This window comes from Mauremys mutica, chromosome 11 (assembly GCF_020497125.1).
Source record: "Mauremys mutica isolate MM-2020 ecotype Southern chromosome 11, ASM2049712v1, whole genome shotgun sequence".
NCBI lineage: Eukaryota > Metazoa > Chordata > Testudines > Geoemydidae > Mauremys > Mauremys mutica.
The window spans coordinates 11,862,902-11,882,086 of record NC_059082.1 but is presented as its reverse complement, the minus strand read 5'-3'; the positions used below and the strand labels follow the sequence as shown (position 1 = coordinate 11,882,086).

Genomic DNA, 19,185 nt, shown 5'->3' with positions numbered 1-19,185 from the left:
TGTGCTCAAGCTGACCCCCTCTCTCTAGCTGGGATTTCCCTGTCAGGCTACAACAGGTTTTAATACCTCATGGAAGAGCTTACAGGGAGTTTAGAGCTTATACTGAGTCTATTTATTAGGGATGTGTCTGAACCAAAGTGCTCTCAGAACCTTAGTGAAGTTCCAGTCTGGATCTAAAATACACACCTGACAACCAGGCTCCTGGATCTGACCCCTGGGTCATTTGGATACATCCTGCTATTTATTTACATTGCTTCTGAGACAAACACCAGTTTCAAATGGCTCCCAATGGGCATTCCCCTTGGCTCTCCCCCTGAGGGGGATCTGCACCAGCCATTCTGCCCCAGATTTCCCATTGCTGCTCCCACCAGTTCAGTCCCACTTAGCACAGCAATGGGGGAGCTGTAGCGCAGATCAGCCTCCAACCCTGCTCAGCGTAGGTTTACACAACACAGGGCTTAAAATCCCCGCAGCCTCCTGGAGCCCTGTTTATGGACCCGGGTTCCCACTGCTGGAGCTGAACTGGTGGTGGGAACAGTGGGGAATTCTAGGTAATGCTTCCTCGCACAGCCGAGGCTATCCACAAAATACCAGCCACCCCAGGCCCTGTTTTGGCAGCAGCACAGTTCCCATTTCTTTGCCCGTGCAGAAGACTCTCCTAGTCCGAAGGGTTTAACTGGAGTTAAAAGGTGTGTCCCTGTTTTCCTCGCCAAATATCTCTATTACAGCTTTCAGGAGTTGGCAGGTATGCATCAGGTTACTGGAGGTTGTATCCTCTCGCTGAGAACACCCCGCTCCAGTGAACGGCACCAGCGCGAAAGCCTGGATGCACACACACACCATCTGCCTTGGAGCCAACCTGTGGAGCGAGGGCTGCCTGTTCCAACAGCTCTTCCTACTGGGTGAACTTGCTGAGTCGCCACCCTGAGCGATGACTCATCACTTCTCAGCACCACAGTCCTGACGCAACATGGTGCAGCGCCCCAAATAAGTTCCAGGACCTAAAGACCCTGCAAGCTGCAGGCCAGCCTTCATTGAAACTGTGGTGCTTCCCACTCTAAAGAGGGATGGTGGCAAACCCTCTCCTCAGTCACCCCAGGAGTACTGTGAAAAGGGCCAGACAAAGATCCATGCTCCGCAAAGGCCTGCAAAGCACGCAGATCCCTTCTTACCATCCACCCTACCTTCCCTCTGTGTCAGGGTAGCTGAAATGAGTTCCCTTCCAGCTTTAGCGCTCATGCAGCAAAGAGGAATTCACCCGCAGCATCCCTCAGCTCCAAAGCCATCCTCAAGCAGAAGCCGGAATTAACACTTAAGCCGTGTCACTTTGAGTTCCATTGTGCTACAACTAGGCATTTGCCACTGGATTTACTCAGTGCTGCACCCAGTCCCTGGAGAACATTTATCTTGGCTGCCACCGTGCAGCGAGAACAGACTGCGCCCCACAAAATGCCTCGTCCTGACCACAGACACAATTACTAGCTAAAGCAGCTGGGAAGCCAGCACTAGAAACCCAGTTCTTCAGCTCCAAACCACAAGCTTTCCCATGTGAGCTAACACTCTCTCTTTACGGCGTGCCAGGTGACTTATCCTCCCCGGGGGGCCAGCCACCAGGGGGCACCGCCACACACACAAAGCCAGAGCAGTATGGAGATGGTGACAAGAGAACATGATCCCTGAGGCTCCCCCACCTCCACCAGGTTTTCTTCTCCTCTGGCATTAAAACTGTGGTTGGTTGTGAGGGGGTGGATGGATGAGAAGGTCGGGAGTCTTGCTAGGGCTGGATGGTTCAGGCAGACTGGGCAGGGAGCCTTTCACCTTAAGGTGACTGGTTCAAATAAAATGCTGGTCAGCAGAGAGCAACAGAGGTGACCACCCTACAGCTGTGTGGGTCAAACCTGGCCTTGGATACTGAGTGACTCGCTCTTCTCTCTAGACGGTGCCTGTTCCCCCGCTCAGCCTGCTCTGGAAATGAAGAGAGGGCTTCTAGCACGACATTCACCTCAAAATTAAAAGGACAGAGCCAAGGAAGCCACTAACGTATGGGGCCAAATTCCCCCGCACCTGCTGGGGGGTCTCTGCAGAGAGACACAAATAGCAGCATCGTTCTTCTGCAACCGACAAACTGCTCGTTATCCGTGCCCCCCGCCGCCCCCCGCCGCCGCAGCCGAGTGCAGGGCCTGGGACAACTAGACAGGACAGGCGATTTGCACAAAGAACACGGGACCTCTCGCTCTCTCTCTCGCAGTGAGGGGCCTTGGCAAGAAGGTGAGTTTTCACCCTGCTGCAGGCTCCTTCAGCTGCCATCTCTGCCACTTTGCACAGGCCACAAAATAAACAGGAGGGCGGGTTCAGCGAGTTTTACTTGTTGCCAGCCACCTCTGGCACCTTGTCATCCGCCTGCTGTTCCCATCCCTGAATGGGAGTGTCGCAGTGCCCTGCAAAGGAATCTGGCCGGGAGGGCTGGAACACAATCACAGCTGCAATGCCATGGGGGAAGGGCAAAAGGGAGAGACGTGTGTGCCCTTCTGGGGGTGCTGCCAGCCTTAGATCCCTGGGCCTGCCCCCTTCATGATCAGGGCCGGCTCCAGGCACCAGCATGCCAAGCAGGCGGCAATCTGCAAGGGGTGGCAGTCCGCGCGTTTTTGGCCCCAAGCAGTGTGCTGAATTGCCGCTGCGGACGGCGGGGGCAGTCCGTGTGCCGTTAGGGCAGAACGCGCGTTTCCGCGGCAGCGCAATTCGGCGGCAGCTTCTATGTTCAGCTGTCCGCGGCGGCGCAGCTTCTGTCTTCCGGCTGAAGACGGAAGCTGCCGCTGAATTGCCACCGCAGGGGAAACGCACGTGCCGCCCTAATGGCACCCGGACTGCCCCCACCATCCGCGGCGGCAATTCGGTGCGCTGCGTGGGGCGGCGAAAACAGTAGAGCCGGCCCTGTTCATGATCTGACCCTTTCTTCACAACCTAGACCTACGCCAGGGATGATACGTCTCCTCTGACAATGCTCAGCAATCTGAGGGGGGCCAGATGCAGTGGTGAGAAACCAGAGTCCATCTAGGGGGGCGGGGGAGTGGGGAACCAGGAGTTTGGGAGTGGAGAGTCCAGGGAGAAGGGCTTGATTTTCTGGCCAGGACCCTGTACTTGTGGTGGGCTCGGACTCGGTCTCAATCCGCTGGATAACCTGGCACTTGTGGATGAGACTCAACAGCTTTCTGGGACCCTTTTGTGGCAGGCAGTGGGAGAAAAGGTGATTCAAAAGGTGACCCCAAGGGGGCAGTGTCAGAACATCGCCATCCCCCAAGGGGCAGCCCACCCACCCCATGCCTTTACCTTGGTCGTCGCAGTCGCTGAGGACCCGGGTAGCACCGGCGTGTTGGTGACCTGGACATTCAGGTAGTTATTGTCTATGAGTGGCCAAGCCCCCTGCACTTTGCAGGTCTGGAAGCTGTCTGTGAAAGTCCTGAGGTGGGGGTCCCCAAAGAGCCCGCAGTGGGTGTAGTTTGGGGGGGCTGAGTGCTTGTGAAAGCTCTTCTCGTAGTGGCAGATCTCTGGGCTGTCGGAGCGCTCCTGGCTGTCCCCGGGGGGTAGTGTTCGGAGGCGGGGCTGCGAGGTGGGGCCATCTTTGGAGCAGTTGTGTTGGACCATGAGGTCATCTATGCCATGAACGGCGGAGTGGTAGGCCAGGTCCCCCCTGCAGGTGCGAGCCGTGCGGCGGGTGCAGTGGGCGTAGGTGCGCAGCGCCGTGCAGAACTCCGGTGCCTCCTCCGCGCCCAGGTGGTGAGAGCCAGATGTGGCCGCCCAGAACTCAGAGTTACACTTCAGGATCTTGCACTGAGAGGTTGCTGGGGGAAAAAAACCACAGGTGCTGTCAAGATGCCCAATACACGGATCAAATACAGCACACCACCAAAATGCCACCGCTGCTGGCGAGGGCCGCGGCAGCTGGGTAGCAGCATACACAGCACTACCAATAGGTCAAGGCAGGAAGCAAAGAAGAATCCAGTTCCCAGATGAATCCTCAGGGGGAAATTAGGAAGGTGGACTAATAGAAATGTAGGGCTGGAAGGGAAGTTCAGAGGTCATCAAGTCCAGCCCCATGTTGTGAGGCAAGACCAGGTAAACCTAGACCATCATTGGCAGGTGTTTGTCCAATTTGTTCTTAAAAACCCTCCCAAGCGAGGGATTCCACAACCTCCCTTGGAGGCCTATTCCAGAGCTCGGACACTCTTAGAATTAGAAAGGTTTTCCAATATCTAACCTAAATCTCCCTTGCTGAAGATTAAGGTGATTACTCGTGGTCCTACCTTCAGTGGGCGTGGAGAACAACTGAGCACAGTCTCTTTATAACAGCCCTTAACACATCTGAAGAATCCACATTGGCTGGGGTGCTGAGAACAGCTTAACATCATTGATTTGGAGGGGAAATACCATTGGGCCTTTAATGTCAGGAGGCTTTTCGGGCTTGATATTCAAAAATACACATGAGCAATTGCGCATCCAAACCGGCGTTACAATGGTGCCATTGATTTGCGTTCGCATTTAGCACAACTACATGCCTGAAGGGGTGTTTGTGTGCAAGCTAGATGAAGAGCTGGTCTCTCAATACAGCTGATTTGTGTACAGGGGCATTGGCTGTCGACAGTGGGGTAAAACCAGGCTCTTAGCAACCGTAAGTGGGGAGGCCCTGATTTTACACTCCACCCTGCTCTCAGGAAGGGAACTCAGTCAGCTCAGTAGATCCTAGCGTGTCTATTTTCTGACTGACAGGTATGGTTCCGAAGACTGGGGATTTTTCATGGATGTAGCTGCACTAGTGCAAGACCCGAGCGCAGACACACCACACTAGCATGAACAGTGACTCACACCAGTACAGCACCCCCTTGTGTCCAGTTGGGCTGTCTGCAGTAGGGCAGCTACAGCAGTGCAACCCCCTCAAGTGTAGACAAGCCCTGAATAAAGCCACACCCCTAGCCCAGTAGGTAAAGGCACGGGGCCAAGATTCCTGGCATCGAGTTTGCCTTCTGGGGCCGTTTGTTCACACTCCCTGGGATACCCAATACCTCCCCACCACTATATTGTGCTGCCCTAGCACTGTTCCCAATCGCTGGATCCCTGTTGTGAGTCTCCTCTACTGCACTAAAACCTCTTGCAGGGCAAATGCCTGGCTCCTCCGGGGTCAGCAGCTCACTCAAACCAGCCAGCCTGGCAGCTGCCTGGGGAGTCCGAAAGGCAGAGAGCCGAGGAGGAAATACAGTGCAAAGGAGGAACAAACAAAGTACAAAGGAGCCTTCTCAAGCAGCTATCAATCACCTGATCTCCTGTACCTAGCACCTTGACACAATGCACGTTCCAGCGGCTTCATTAATGCTGGGAACAGTGCGTGCCGACCTCTGGCCCACCGGCCCCCACCCGCCTCAGTGCTTTTCTAAAACTGCAGAGATATGGGCATCAAAGGGAAATGTGTGAAAGGAAACAGGCAAAATCCTAATCAGCCGCTGGTGCTGGTGCTGGCCTCGGTTGTGTAGAGAACAGATCAGCTTCGGCAACATACTAAAGCAGCCTTCTATCGAATCAGCAAGGCTCTGCTCCCAGGTCAATGCAGCCATAGGGGCTGTGCACACTGACGGCCCACTGCCAACCCTGACTTCTGCAGCTGAGCACTCAGAGTCGCGTGTAGGTGCCCAAAAGCCGAGGTGCAAGTCAGGGAAAGGCAAAGTACAATGGGAGTTTAGATTCAGTTCTTTCAGGGGGGGCATATTTTCCGCAAAGGGGGGGCGGCTCCCCTGCAGCAGGACATGAAAGTGACTCTGCAAAGGCACCAGGCACAAGGCCTGCATTGCACGGACAGCGCACTACCAATGGCAATTTGGAATCTCTCACTGCTCACACTGCTTAAGTATTCATGGTGTTTTCCTTTCCCGCCTCCTAATCAGTTCCCTTGGAGCTTGGAGGTCATGGAAACTGTGCAGGATCAGGCCAAAAGCATTTCCAGATGTATTCTGGGGGTGTCTCAAAGCCCTACATGTTTATTCCTGTCCTGGGCTTTGTTTAGAGGGGAGTTCACAAGGCAGTTACACATGCACAAATAAAGCGACAAAACCCAGCACCACTTCATACTGGAAACAGTATGTTCAAGTTTTAACTCTTCCCTTGCAGTGTTGGAAACACAACAGGTGCTGGAGAACGAAAAGGGGAACAGGATTATAAACGAAAAGGGACCCTGCATGAAAGCCGTCAGTCTCGTGTCGCATTCCAAGAGGAATGAAATGCAAAAGGAAATAGCGGAAAGTTTGAGTTTAAAGAATCCAGGTTTAACAAGCTCAAGTGCTAGTAGTAACACAGGGAACACAACAGAACCTCACTCGATTTTACCAACATCAAGCTTATGAACCATTTTTCCTGACCGGGCGGAAGAGGGGGTAATCAGAATGAAAATGATGTCAATGAAGAGCAAGTCAACATCCCTTCACATTGCGATCTTTCAATATATTAGAAATCATTTTGAAGGCGTTGGAAGTACAAGAAGAAAACAATGCAGTGCATTAGACAGCAATGTATGAACTGGACCTATGGCGATTTGGAGGTGTTAAATTTTATGAATTTTCCATTCCACGAACTCCTTAATCCCCAGTTAGTTTGTAAAATGGGTGTTCTACTGAATAGGATTATTTTTATTTCAACAGCGTCCACTTAAACCTGAACATATTATTTCATCAACATCCCTTTTCAGTGGATTGCATTTTGCTGGAACATACGGTAACTGTGGGTTTTTCACCACAGGCCGTTATGTGAGTTGCAGCGAAAGCCTATTGCTGTGTGTTTCAACCAGATGAGATTTTGCTGTTTGATCACATTACCCCAGTGGTACATACCCCAGGGCCTGGATTTATGACCTCTAACTCTAGGCCCTAAATATTCTATCAAGGCTAAAAGCCACCTGTTAAAATTGTTGGTGATTAAACATGGCTGATATAACACTGTCCAACAGGACTCACGTGAGGGCATGGTGCATGCCTACCCCAGTGATTAGAGACAGAGCGCGAGTCAGAAGTGAAGTGCACTGTGGGGTCGGGGACACTGCTATGAACAATCAGCTTAGCACGCGACAGGACACCTCCGCCAGAGTATCAGTCCGTCGTAATGATTCAGCCAGACTTTGCTGGCACCTGGAATGCAAACAGGCAGCATTTCAAGGTGAGACATCCAAGGTGTGGGTTGGAACGACAAGTTCAGTGTGCAAGGCTGTCATGAAGGGAAATTCCAACTCCCTTTCTTTGGTGACAAGCCACCCAAGCTCAGGGCTTGTGATGCCACTAAGAACCTCATGATGGAAGAACTAAGTAGATGAAAGGAGCGCTGGGGTGATAAAAACAGAACCATGTCCAGAGACCCCATGGTCACCAGCTGAACCATAAATCCGTGGCATCAGGCAATAGGACTTGCAACAGATGACTCAATAACACTCCCCCTCAGCTGTCAGTAACAGTAGTGCTTAGAGGCTCATTTGTAGGAGCCCAGCTATTATCAGGAATAGGGTGCTTGGTGCTGGTCTCTAAGGTGCATCTTTAGCTTGGAACAGGAGGTACAAGCCAAGTTCTGTACTGGCATGTGGGCTACGACCCAAAGCCGGCAATGCAGTAACCAAGGGTTTTACGGCTGCATCACAGGTGCCGTCCTCCTTTTGAGACATTAAACTGAGCTCCTCTCTGCCCCTCTCTCAGAACTCGCCAGGTGGGAGCTAAGGATCATGGGGCACTCAGAGCAATCACCTCAGGGCTGCTCTCTCAGCACCGCAGGGCAGGGCTGCCCGGGAGGGGGGGGAAGTGGGGCAATTTACCCCAGGCCCCACAGGGGCCCCCACAAGAGTTTTTCAGGGCCCCTGGAGCGGGGTCCTTCACTTGCTCCGGGGGCCCTGGAAAACTCTCGCGGGGCCCGGGCCCCCGGAGCTTCTTCCGCTCTGGGTCTTTGGCGGCAATTCAGCGGCGGCCCAGGCCCCCTGAATCCTCTGGGCGGCCCTGCCGCAGGGCTCTAATAGCTATGGCCATATGCAAGTTATCGCTGAGCACAGGAGGGCTACACATGGCTGGCGTCTAACTCTACTTTATAAGGTACTTGGGGAAAAAAAGAAAAGAAACAGAAAAGGAAAAGCCTGTTCCATTCCTTCCCTTGGCCTGTAGGGGGAGCTTTTTTCTTAAAGATCTTATCATTTGGGTTTTGGCAAAATGTTCCCATTTGCTATTTCGTGCAGGGCCCCATATAAGGCCAGATTTCCAAAGCCAGGTGGCTAAGGAGCAGGACTGCACTGGGTGTCTCTGTCTGTGTCTGTGTGTAAGGACAAACGCAGAAGAAACATTTTCACATGCAGTTCTCCCATTTACAGGCGATACACCGCCTGGGACCGCACCTCCATGATGGAAAAGGCAGCCCATCTCGCTCTGGGTTTGCACCTGGAGCAAGCCAGGGAGGTGGCCCTTCCTACCTAATCTCTCCCCTGCCAGCAGATAAAGACGCCGGGGTCAATTCCATTTCACAGGGCACTGAATAACCATGGGTTTCAAGTAGGTTGTTTGTGGCCTTGGCTAAGCCTCCGCGCCTCCCTATCCGATCTGTTCAATGGTGTGATTGTCTGACACCTGGAGCTCACACAAACACCTGCGTGACTCACCCCTCCCCCCCCGCCCCTAGCAAGACACGTGTCAGGACCGAGGAACCCTACAGCCTGAGGAGCGAGGAACCCAGCAAGCAGAACTATGCAAGAAAACGACAGCAACCCTTCCCGCTCCCCCCATATGCTTCTCCTCACGTCTCCTATGGCAGAGGCTTTGGTATAAAAGCAAAAACTCATTTGAACAGAAGCCAAGAAACTATGTTTATTCAATTTCATATAATCTATTTTCCATCTCCTCACAATAGATCTGTTTTTCAACCGCAGATGACTGAGCACGGAAACAAGCCCCTCTGCTGCTATCATTCAGAGACGCACGTAGCAAGTCGCCTGAGCGCAGGGATTCTGGGTATAGGCCTCGCCCCGGGGGCTTGGACCTGGGTGACACTTCACAGCCTGCCCACCCATGTGCCCCCACATCCCATGCCCGAGGGCCTGCTCCCTGGCACTGTGATCATGAATAATAGGGGAGGAGGTTCCTTGAGACTCTTTATCTGTCTCAAGATATGATCCATGTTATGTAAAGATCTGGGAGCCCATGGCCTTTGGAAAACTGATGGTCTCACTGCTCAATAGTGACCCATCTGTCTGTATCAGGGGTGACATTCATGGATTCCCCAGGGAATCCCTCCTCAACTGGAACTCTGTAGGGTGCTGAAAAATCAGGCCCCTGAATGCGGGAGTTTAAAATGGAGGCTAATGGGTGTGTAAGAGTTCAAGTAGCCAATCAAAATCTACTGATCTTAAGGCTGGCAGGGATCATTAGGTCATCAAATGTGGCCTCCTGTACATCACAGGCCATAGAATTTAACCCAGTTACCCCTGTACTGAATCCAGTAACTTATGTCTGGTTCAAGTATATATTCCAGAAGGAATGCACCACTTCCCTTGGCCATTTGTTCCAATGGTTAATCACCCGCACTGTTAAAAATCTGCGCCTTATTTCCAGTTGGAATTTGTTAGGCTTCAGCTTCTGGCCCTTGGTTCTCGTTAGGCCTTTCTCTGCTAGATTACAGAGTCCTTTTAGTACCTGGTATTTTCTCCCCAGGAAGGTACTTATATTTATACAGTAATTAAGTCAACTCTTAATCTCCTTTCTGATAAGCTAGATAGACTGAGCTCTTTAAGTCTCTCACAATAAGGTATTTTCTCCAGCCCTCAGATCATTTTTGTCTTTTCTGCCCCTCTCCAATTTTTTGACATCCTTTTTAAAATATGGATACCAGCAGCGGATGCAGCATTCCACTCTCGGTCTCGCCAGTGCCGCGTACAGAGGTAAAAGGGCTTCCCAACTTTTACTCATTACTGGGGCAATTTTTTGACCAAAACTTTTTTTGGGGAAAAAAGGCAGATTTGATGACACCAAAACATTCTGTGAATTTGTGGTGATTTTGCTGCATTGTTTTTGATAGAAAAAGAAAAATTTGGAACCATTTCATTTTGACATTTTTTAAATGAAACTTTCAAATTTTTTTTATTTGAAATTACTTTTAATTTGAAAAGAATTCAAAGTGCTTAAAATCAAAACAAAATGTTTTGTTCTGGTTTAGATGAAACATTTTGTTTGACCCAAAATAATTTTTTCCTGACTTTTTTAACTTGCCAAAAATTTAAAAAATGTTAGTTTTAGTTCTACCCAAAATGATTTAATTTTTTTTTCAGAATTGCCAGCAAACCAAAAAATCCGTTATCCCTTTATATTTACTCACTGTACCCTTGTGTATAGATCCAAGGATCACACTAGCCCTGGGACCTCATGTTCAGTTGTTTGTCATATGATCCCAAATCCTCTGTATGACTGTCCTATGGTCATTATTTACCACTTTATGTCATTCACAAATTTTATCAGAAGTGATTTTATATTTATTTCCAGATCAGTGAGAAAACATTAAATAATGTCTGGTCTAATAACAATCCCTGCAGAAACCCACCAGAAACACTCCCAGTTGATGACAAATCCCCATTGACAACTAATTTGTATGAGCTGTCCGTTAGCCTGTTTTCAGTCCATTTAGCATGTGCTTTATTGATATTGTATAATGCTAATCTTTTAATAATGTCATGCGGTACTAAGTCAAACGCCTTACAAAAATCTAAGTCTACTACAGCTATGTAATTTTCTTTATCAGTCAAATTAGTAATCTCATCAAACAATAAAATCAGGTTGTCTGACAAGACCTAACTTTTTTTTTATAAAACCACGTTGACTGGTGTTAAATCTATTCCTATTCTTTAATTCTTTATCACTTAAATTCCATATAAGCTTTCCCATTATTTTGCTTGGGATTGACGTGAGGCTAACCGACGTATAGTTATCTGGGCCATCTTGCTTGCCCTTTTTGAATATTGGCACAACATTAACACGCTTATGGTTTTTTGGAATTTCCCTGGTATTCTAAGATCTATTAAAAATTAACATCAGTGGGCCAGACATCTCCTCAGCCAATTCTTTTAAGACTCTTGGGTGCAAATTATCCAGGCCTGCCAATTTAAAAATGTTTATCACTAGTAGATGTTGTTTAACATCCTCCTGGAGGGACTAAAAAGTACTTCATCATCTTCATGTGATGAGTACATCCTCCTGTTTCTTTCCAAATACAGAACAGAAATAGTTACTGAACACTTTTCTGTATCATTAATACCAATTTTACCATCTCCATCTAGTAATGGGCCTAGCCCTATACCAGTGTTTCCCAAACCTGGGACGCCGCTTGTATAGGGAAAGCCCCTGGCGGGCTGGGCCGGTTTGTTTACCTGCCGCGTCCGCAGGTTCGGCCGATCATGGCTCCCAGTGGCCGCGGTTCGCCGCTCCAGGCCAATGGGAACTGCTGGAAGCAGTGTGGGCCGAGGGACGTACTGGCCGCCGCTTCCAGCAGCTCCCATTGGCCTGAGCGGCGAACCGCGGCCAGTGGGAGCCGCGATCGGCCGAACCTGCGGACGCGGCAGGTAAACAAACCGGCCCAGCCCGCCAGGGGCTTTCCCTACACAAGCGGCGTCCCAAGTTTGGGAAACACTGCCCTATACTATTGCATGGATTTCTTTTGTTCCTAATATGCTTTAAAATGCATCTTTACCCATCATAATAAAGTCCAAAATAGAGTTGGGTGCAATACCTTTGGTATCAAAAAATCATCATCTATAATTTTTAGAAACTCAAATGATAATTTACTACAGGCTGCATGAGGCCTCCAGCATGACTCCCAAGTCCTCTCATAACAACACAACTTTGCTTTCCACACATTAGAGACAGGTGATTTTAGCATTCCAGTCATGTGAATCTTCCCACCAGATTTCAGTACTGCCAATTATATCACATTTCTTCTCATCACTGAGAACGTCCAATTCTTTTTGACTTAGGCTACTTTTGAAAATGGGAGATAGGCTCCTAAGTCACTTAGGTGCTTTTGAAGCATTTATCCATAAACTAATTGTATATATGCTAGTGCGTAAATACGTCTGTGTGTAAGACTCACATTCAGTATGAACTTTTATTGGAGTACGTATCAAAACACTCTATTACCTATGGCCAAACTCCTCAGATCTGAGGGCCTAGATTTCAAAGATGCTGTAGGCCTGGGATTTTGGGTGCTCAGCCCATGTGAAAATCAGGTCACTAAGGTACAGGTGCCTACCTAGGAATTAAGGAACCTAACTTCAGGTTTGAAAAATGTGACTTGTATGTTTTCATATTCCCAGTTCATTCTTCCTACACACAGAGAGACACATGGGGAGCGGGGGGGAGAGAGAGGGGACAGGAACAACATATAAGCTGCTATTTGAAAAGTCACAGAGCAAGATCAGTTTCACCAAGACTTCAGGGAATCCAAAGACAAACTGATGAGCCCTGGTCTACAATTAAAAGTTAGCCACCCATGAGCACCACAGTTAAGCTGACCTAACCCTGGCAGTAGCTGTGGCTAGACCGAGGTTGGAAGTATACCACTACTGTGGCATAGCTCAGTGCTGCCATTGTAGCGCCTAAACATAACCTTAGTTACAAGTCCCTGCAAGAAACCCTCATCCCAGCAGATCATTCCATACCAAACACCTACAGTGGCTTTTCCCTGGTTCTCCTTCTGGAAGAAGAAACTGAATAAGAAATGCAGTGATTGTTGTCTTTTGGTGGGGGTGGAGGGATGCATCGAGGGGGCAAGGAATAGCCTATGTGTGTTTATATATATGTACATGAGTAGGAGGAAAAGGTTGGGACTGGAGGATATGGAAACATATGTAAATAATGTTTTCACCTCTCTTAGCCAGAAATACATACACCTCTACCTCGAGATAACGCTGTCCTTGGGAGGCCAAAAAATCTTACCGCGTTATAGGCGAAACTGTGTTATATTGAACTTGCTTTGATCCACCAGAGTGCGCAGCCCTCTCTCCCCTCCACCCCCGGAGCGCTGCTTTACTGCGTTATATCAAAATCTGTGTTCTATCGGGTGGCGTTATATCGAGGTAGTGGTGTATTAACAACTACTATAATACATCTCATGTTGTGTTTGCGTACCCAACCAGTCAGAATCTGCACTTTGTATGAATGCCTGTTTGTGCGTCTACTTTGTGTCGTGTGTGTGTGTGTACGGTGAAGGTGGTGTGTGTATAATGTGCACTGGGTATATGATGTGTAATTACTCTCTGTGCATGTATACCTGCGGCCTGTCACGCTGCTGATAGAAATAAGCCCATAACTGCTTGTTCTGTGATGTATGGAGAAAGTTGACAGAGAAAACAAAAACCTCCATCCCACCAGCTTGACTGATTGATGGCGTCCCTTGAATAGAGTCCAACTATGTTTCAGCAGGAGGAGGGGGAGGAACCATGCAGTGAAGAAGAGCCCAGTGGCCATCTGACCCAGGCTGTGTGAAAGGATTTGTGCATCATGGCAGCATTAGTTTCTTCCAGTGACCTCCTTTGAACTGTTAATCAAGCACAATCTTGCAGAATAATAGCCTGATTATTATTGCCTTGTTTGCATAACAAAGAGGCCCAATAAAACTGATTTGACTGAGCTCAGAGGGGGTGTGAAAGATCTGTCCTGAGAAAGTCCCTGCAGGAATGCAGCAAACTGCTCCCAAGTCTCAACCCAGGAAGAAAGACAATGCAATTTGCCAGCGAGAAAAAACCCAATAGACCAATAAATTACCCATGTGCAAAGGGATTAGATCAGGTTTCAGCTGCATTGGAGTGGGAGGTGGGGAGATACTGAAGGGGGAAAATAAACCTGACTCTCTTAAAGTGGCAGTGCTCATTTTTGAGGGAATGGAGGGTGGGGGGTCATTTTGAAAGGGGACACTCTGTATTATGGGCCGGAATCTGCCCTCCTTTACACCAGCTTAAATCTGGAGGAAATGCAAGGATTCAAGGTAAATGCACTTTGATGGAGTTGCTCCAAATGTCTGCTGGCGTAACGGAGAGCAATGTTCATCCGTGCAATCTCCTTTTTAACCCAGTCATCGTCTCTACTTGCATCTGTGCTGGAGAGCATGGGAAAGAGATTTCTCAAGGTGTTTACTTATGTTTAAAGAAACTGACAGGGCCAAAAAACCTGACTGGGCTATTTCATTTCCAACGTCTGTCATTCAAGTGAGTGGACGTCGGAGTCCCTGTCCCTCGTCCTCTCCCTTTTGTTTCCCACTGGGGAGTCCCTCCTCCCCTGGCATCACAAAATCATGGAGCAAGCAGAGGTGGAAAAATGCAGTCAGGGTCTTCTCTGGCAACAGATGCTACAAGAAAAGCCCTGGATTGTTTTTGTCACTTTGCTTTTTGTGTTCAGAGAATCAGTCAACCATGGATCCAAAATGCCTTGCAAGGAAGCAAACATTTCTCCTCCCCTACGAATGTCCTACTCAAGCATAGCAAGGTTTTCTCCTGCAGCCAGGAGAAGCTTTTGCCTCTGACCCTTGCATGGAAAGGGGAGAGCCATTAATCAAAGCCAGGGAGATCTTCACTAGTCCCCACAGCAGCTGGAAGCGAGTTTCCCAACCTGGGTAGGCAAACTCGTGCTAACAGGTCTGGAGCTAGCATGCTAAAAATAGCAGTGTGGGTCTTGCAGCTCTCAAGCCAATGGTGTCAGGTGGGCTTGAGCCCCGTTGGTGTGAATCTTGTCTACCCAGGTTAGGAGGCTCACTACCAGATGCAGGGTAGACACCCAACTGAGCCCCCCGTGTGAGATGCTGCTCCAAGAATTACGGGCAAAGCTTGAAAAGGTGAACGTCACAGCTTGGAAATAGGTGCTCCAAAGAAATGAGATCATTAACTGGGGTGTTTACATTTGAAGCCACAAAGAGCCACAGATCCACCCTCCTTCACTGTTAAACTTCTTGAGACTCGGGATCAGGGTTCAGTGTTTCTCTTGCAACAGATACTGCTAACAGCTAAATGAAGGCAGCCTGGTGTCCAAGAGGCCACAGGTTCTATTCCTTGGTCCACCGCTGACTCACTATAGATAAGGCCCCATGCCTCAGTTTCCTCACCTGTAAAATGGTGTTAGTGAAACTTAGCTCTATGGGTGAGAAACAGTGGCCCAGAATACTGGTGTGTCATCACAGCAAGCACGAAATCTTGAAAGCCAGGCTTGCTTGGCAGGTAAGGGAAGGAAGGGCTGCTTTCACAATACCAACAGGTCACCCAAGATCTCGACTGCTTAATAAAGGTGGGTAAAGCACTGTTTATAGGTGAGAAAACTGAGGCCTAGAGCAGTGAAATGACCGCCCACAGTCACTCAGTGACAGAGTGGGGAATTCACAGCAAAGTTTTCCAACTCCTAGTCCCCTCCTGTAACCAGGAGACTCAGCACCCTCCTCGATGGGACTTTGTGTCCAGCTCCATCAGAAAGGAGCAGACAAATCCATTTGGGCGCTACCAGCAGCTTGGGCTCTTAGATCATTTGGCCATTGCGGTTCCTTTGCCCTTCACCTTTCAGGTGGGATTCCAGAGTCATTTATGATATCCATCTTCCCACCTCCCAGTTTGGGATGAGCCAGGCGTCAGACCTTTCTCCATGAGGCTCAGGCTCACAGCTGAGCCGTGGTTGTTTTCACACCAACAGCGTTTTGCCCAGGCCTTGTTCTGTTCAGACTGTGTTACAGGCACAACCCCTCACCACAGCTGTATGACTGTAGCCAGGCCTGGTTAGCAGATCCTCTGTGCAGACAGTGCCATGAAGGCAGCTGCGAGAAAGCGCTGTGCACGAGAGGTGTGTGTTTTCTCTAGGAATAATCTGCCCCGACCACTTTCTTCTGAAATTTCAACCCTTCAACACCGTGCTAAATGAGATACAAAAATGAGGAGACACAGAAAAGCCCCAAGCACATAAATCTGAACGAGGCAAATTTACACAATTAAACGGCCTGCCAAGAATTGCGGCATTTCAATTAGAGGCGTTGATTTGAGTGCAGGGCGTGGAGAGTCAGCTGCCTGACTTTCACAGATGTCAGCTAGAACCTCACACAACCTAGGGGAAATTCACACAAACACACGTACGGCCCTGTGTCTCGCACTGTAGCCTCTCGCTACAGTCTGATGAGAGTGAGGAACAAATCTTTTATGTGGATCTGTTCACAGGTACACTGTCTCTCACTTCCCCACCCTGCCCTATACATCCCTATCCTTACACCACCGACCGAGCTGATACTCAGCTTGTTCTATCCAACTCCAACTGCAATGGAAGTGATGCACAAAATCCATAAACCCTCCAAACACTAATGTCCCACCTAGATCCCAGTCCCTGATATTCACTATTTTTTTTCTAAAAGGTGCCCAATGCTGGAGCTGCTGGGCGCAAGTTCTAAATGTCAGAGAAGAAATGAAAAAAATCAAAACCAAATGTATCCCCCCGACTCTCCACTCCCTGCTCATTCATCCATCCCTGCTCCCGGCAAACGCCTGTGAAGAGAGACGGGTTTTGTGTTGTGCCGTAAAGGTCAGCAAACTCAGCTGTGTAAGAGCTCTGTGGGGAGCAAATTCCAGAGTCTGGGGTCCTCCAGCAGGAACACCCTGCCACATGCACCAGCCACAGAACCCCGCGGGCATGTAGGGGATGTCACATGACCTCACAGCCATGGTTGGAGGGGGGAGGGGAGAAGGAAAGATGGGTTTCTCAGAACCCAGGCCATATAACTGTAGGGCTTTGGCGACTGAAGCCAACAGCACTCAAAAGAGGCCAGGAAGCCAATATCTAACAGGAGGCTTATGCCACAGAGCCCCCTTCCTGGTGGGTTATTCCGTAGCACAGTCATGACTCAAGTGAAATCCATTATCTGTCCTACTCCCCAGATATGACCACACATTTAGGGCCCAATCTGGCACCCATGAAAATAAATGGCAAAACTCCCATAGGATCAAGACTGGGCCTCGCCTCTGTAGAGACTTTCATTCTCCTTCCCCAAGTGCAGCTCCCTGTAGCCATGTGCAGGACATTAGACAGAGCTGCTCAGTCTGCACTTAGGTGGCTACTCGTGCATAGGGAGCCAGCTTGTTCTTTTGCAGTAAAAACCCTATGACTTCATCGAAGGGATGGCATCTGGTTTTGCAATTGGACATAATTCAATTCTCCCTCCTCGCTACAGAAACTTCTGCGGGTGGAGCGGTGATTTTGTGAGCAAGATCGCGCCCGAGTGCAAAGAAATCTTGAGGTTACAACTGAAATCCCCGTTATTGTTATTACAGTTCACACACACACACAATAATGGCCCAGTTATGGGACTCCTGCTCTTAATTACAATATTTGTCAATTGTAGGTTACAAAGCCTTTTAAAAGCATTTATGAGTGAATTTAGTCCTCGTGAAAGAAAGGGACTAACAGCCTGTAGAGCCAGGCACAGTGTGGATGCAATGCAACTCAATCCTGACCTGCAGCACCCCATGTATTTCAACCCCAAATCCTCTGTCAGTGCCCATCAGTTCTCACTCCCACCACTGCGCTGCCAAAACCCCTCAGTCCTGACACACACACACACCCTGCAAACCGATGGCTGATATGTCAGTCCTGGGTTCTCCACGCAGCTCTGCTGATGCACCTCAGTCCTGACTCGCAGCCCCTTCTGCTAGTCCAGTTCTGGGTCGCTTGCCCACAGCTCTCTCAAACAACAAAGCAAAAAAGAGCAAAACCTGCAGCATCCCCCTGCTCTTCTAGTCCTTGACACCCCCTCGGCTCTGCCAATGCACCTCCAGGCGAACCCGCAGCAACACCCCCATTATTCGAGTCCTGGGCCTGTGCTGAGACGAGACTGACAATGGTGCGCAACCGTGCCAAAGAGTGTGGTGATTTAAGTGACGTGTCCCTTAGGGATTTGGATGAGAAACCCAAAAACTTTTTGTCACTGTAGCCTGACCCAGCATTTCAGCCCAGGTCTCCAGAGGCAGCAGGTTGGTGCAGAAACCCACTAAGCCCCCGGGTAAAGAAGTTTTTATGGCTGCATAGCTCTATGATCACTTTTATGTGCACGTCTGACATGGTGCAGCTGTTCATGCCACAGAAGAAGAAAACCTCAGCTGCTGCTATTATAAACCCAAAGTTCCCCATAACGTCTCCCGGTTCCTATTAACCAGGGGCTTGGAATGAAAGAGAGGCAATTCCCATGAAAAAAGCCCACACCATGTGCATTTAAAAACAAGGCACCTCCTTTTAGCCCCAGTATGATTCTCAGCGGCAATCGTGCAAAACTCCCCATTCCAAATAAGAGACCCGCTTCAGCACAGCAAGAAACCCGTGCAGCCAAAATACTTCCAGGCCTACATTTGAGTCCTGTCACTCTTCTCCATTATAACGCCTCACACAAGAGCCAACCCTGTGGCCACTCTGCCATATCTCCCCAGGACTGGGAATACTCCAAGCGCTGTCACTTTAAGGGTTTAGAAGGTGTTGTTTTAACAACCTCTAAGCCCCCCTTCTCAGTTTCAGCTTAGTGCTGAGATCACATCCCTCACTGCCACTAAGAGACAAAAGCCATTTATCAACCTATCTGATAAACCTCCAATAGGCTGGATCCTTATCTGGAATAAACCACACTGCCTGGATGGATTGGAGGCATTAATTCCCACTCCTTGGAGAAAGGGGCTTATTACAGTTTGGGGACAGCAAATATCAGGGTCACCTCATCAAGGGGAACTGGATCGGCTTCTCAGCTAGACCCAAAAGTAACAGTAGCTTCCTACAGAGTGTGGTACAGGGGACAAACCCAGGAGTCCTTCTTAGGCAAAACTCATAGGGCCAGATTTTCAATACAGTTCAGCTCCCATTTAGGCCCTGAAATACTGGGCTGGATTTTAACAAGAGCTCAGCACAGGGGGTTCTGAGTGCCACATACGTTACCCTAAAGGCCACAAACAGGAGCTACCAGATACTGAGCACTTTTAGAAACAAGGCCCTAATAATGAGGGCTGAGCACTTGCAAATTGAGCCTGGATCCTTGGGAAATCTGGCCCCTAGCCTCCTCCATAGGAGATTTGCTTAGGGAAGAGGGAATACAAAATGTCAGGATTTGGTCTGATTCTCCCACTTGCTGTTTTGTACCAGTGCA

The 19,185-nt window shown here is 49.2% G+C and overlaps 1 protein-coding gene across 1 annotated transcript in view; it reads right to left on the bottom strand.

Moving 5' to 3' along the window:
* The window catches only part of RGMA (repulsive guidance molecule BMP co-receptor a), a 35,883-nt gene that overhangs the window by 4,639 nt on the left and 12,059 nt on the right, over positions 1 to 19,185 (bottom strand). Inside the window, exon 3 of the mRNA XM_044981232.1 lies at positions 3,328 to 3,839. Coding sequence (XP_044837167.1) covers positions 3,328 to 3,839 — 512 coding nt within the window. The remainder of the gene's footprint in view (positions 1 to 3,327; positions 3,840 to 19,185) is intronic.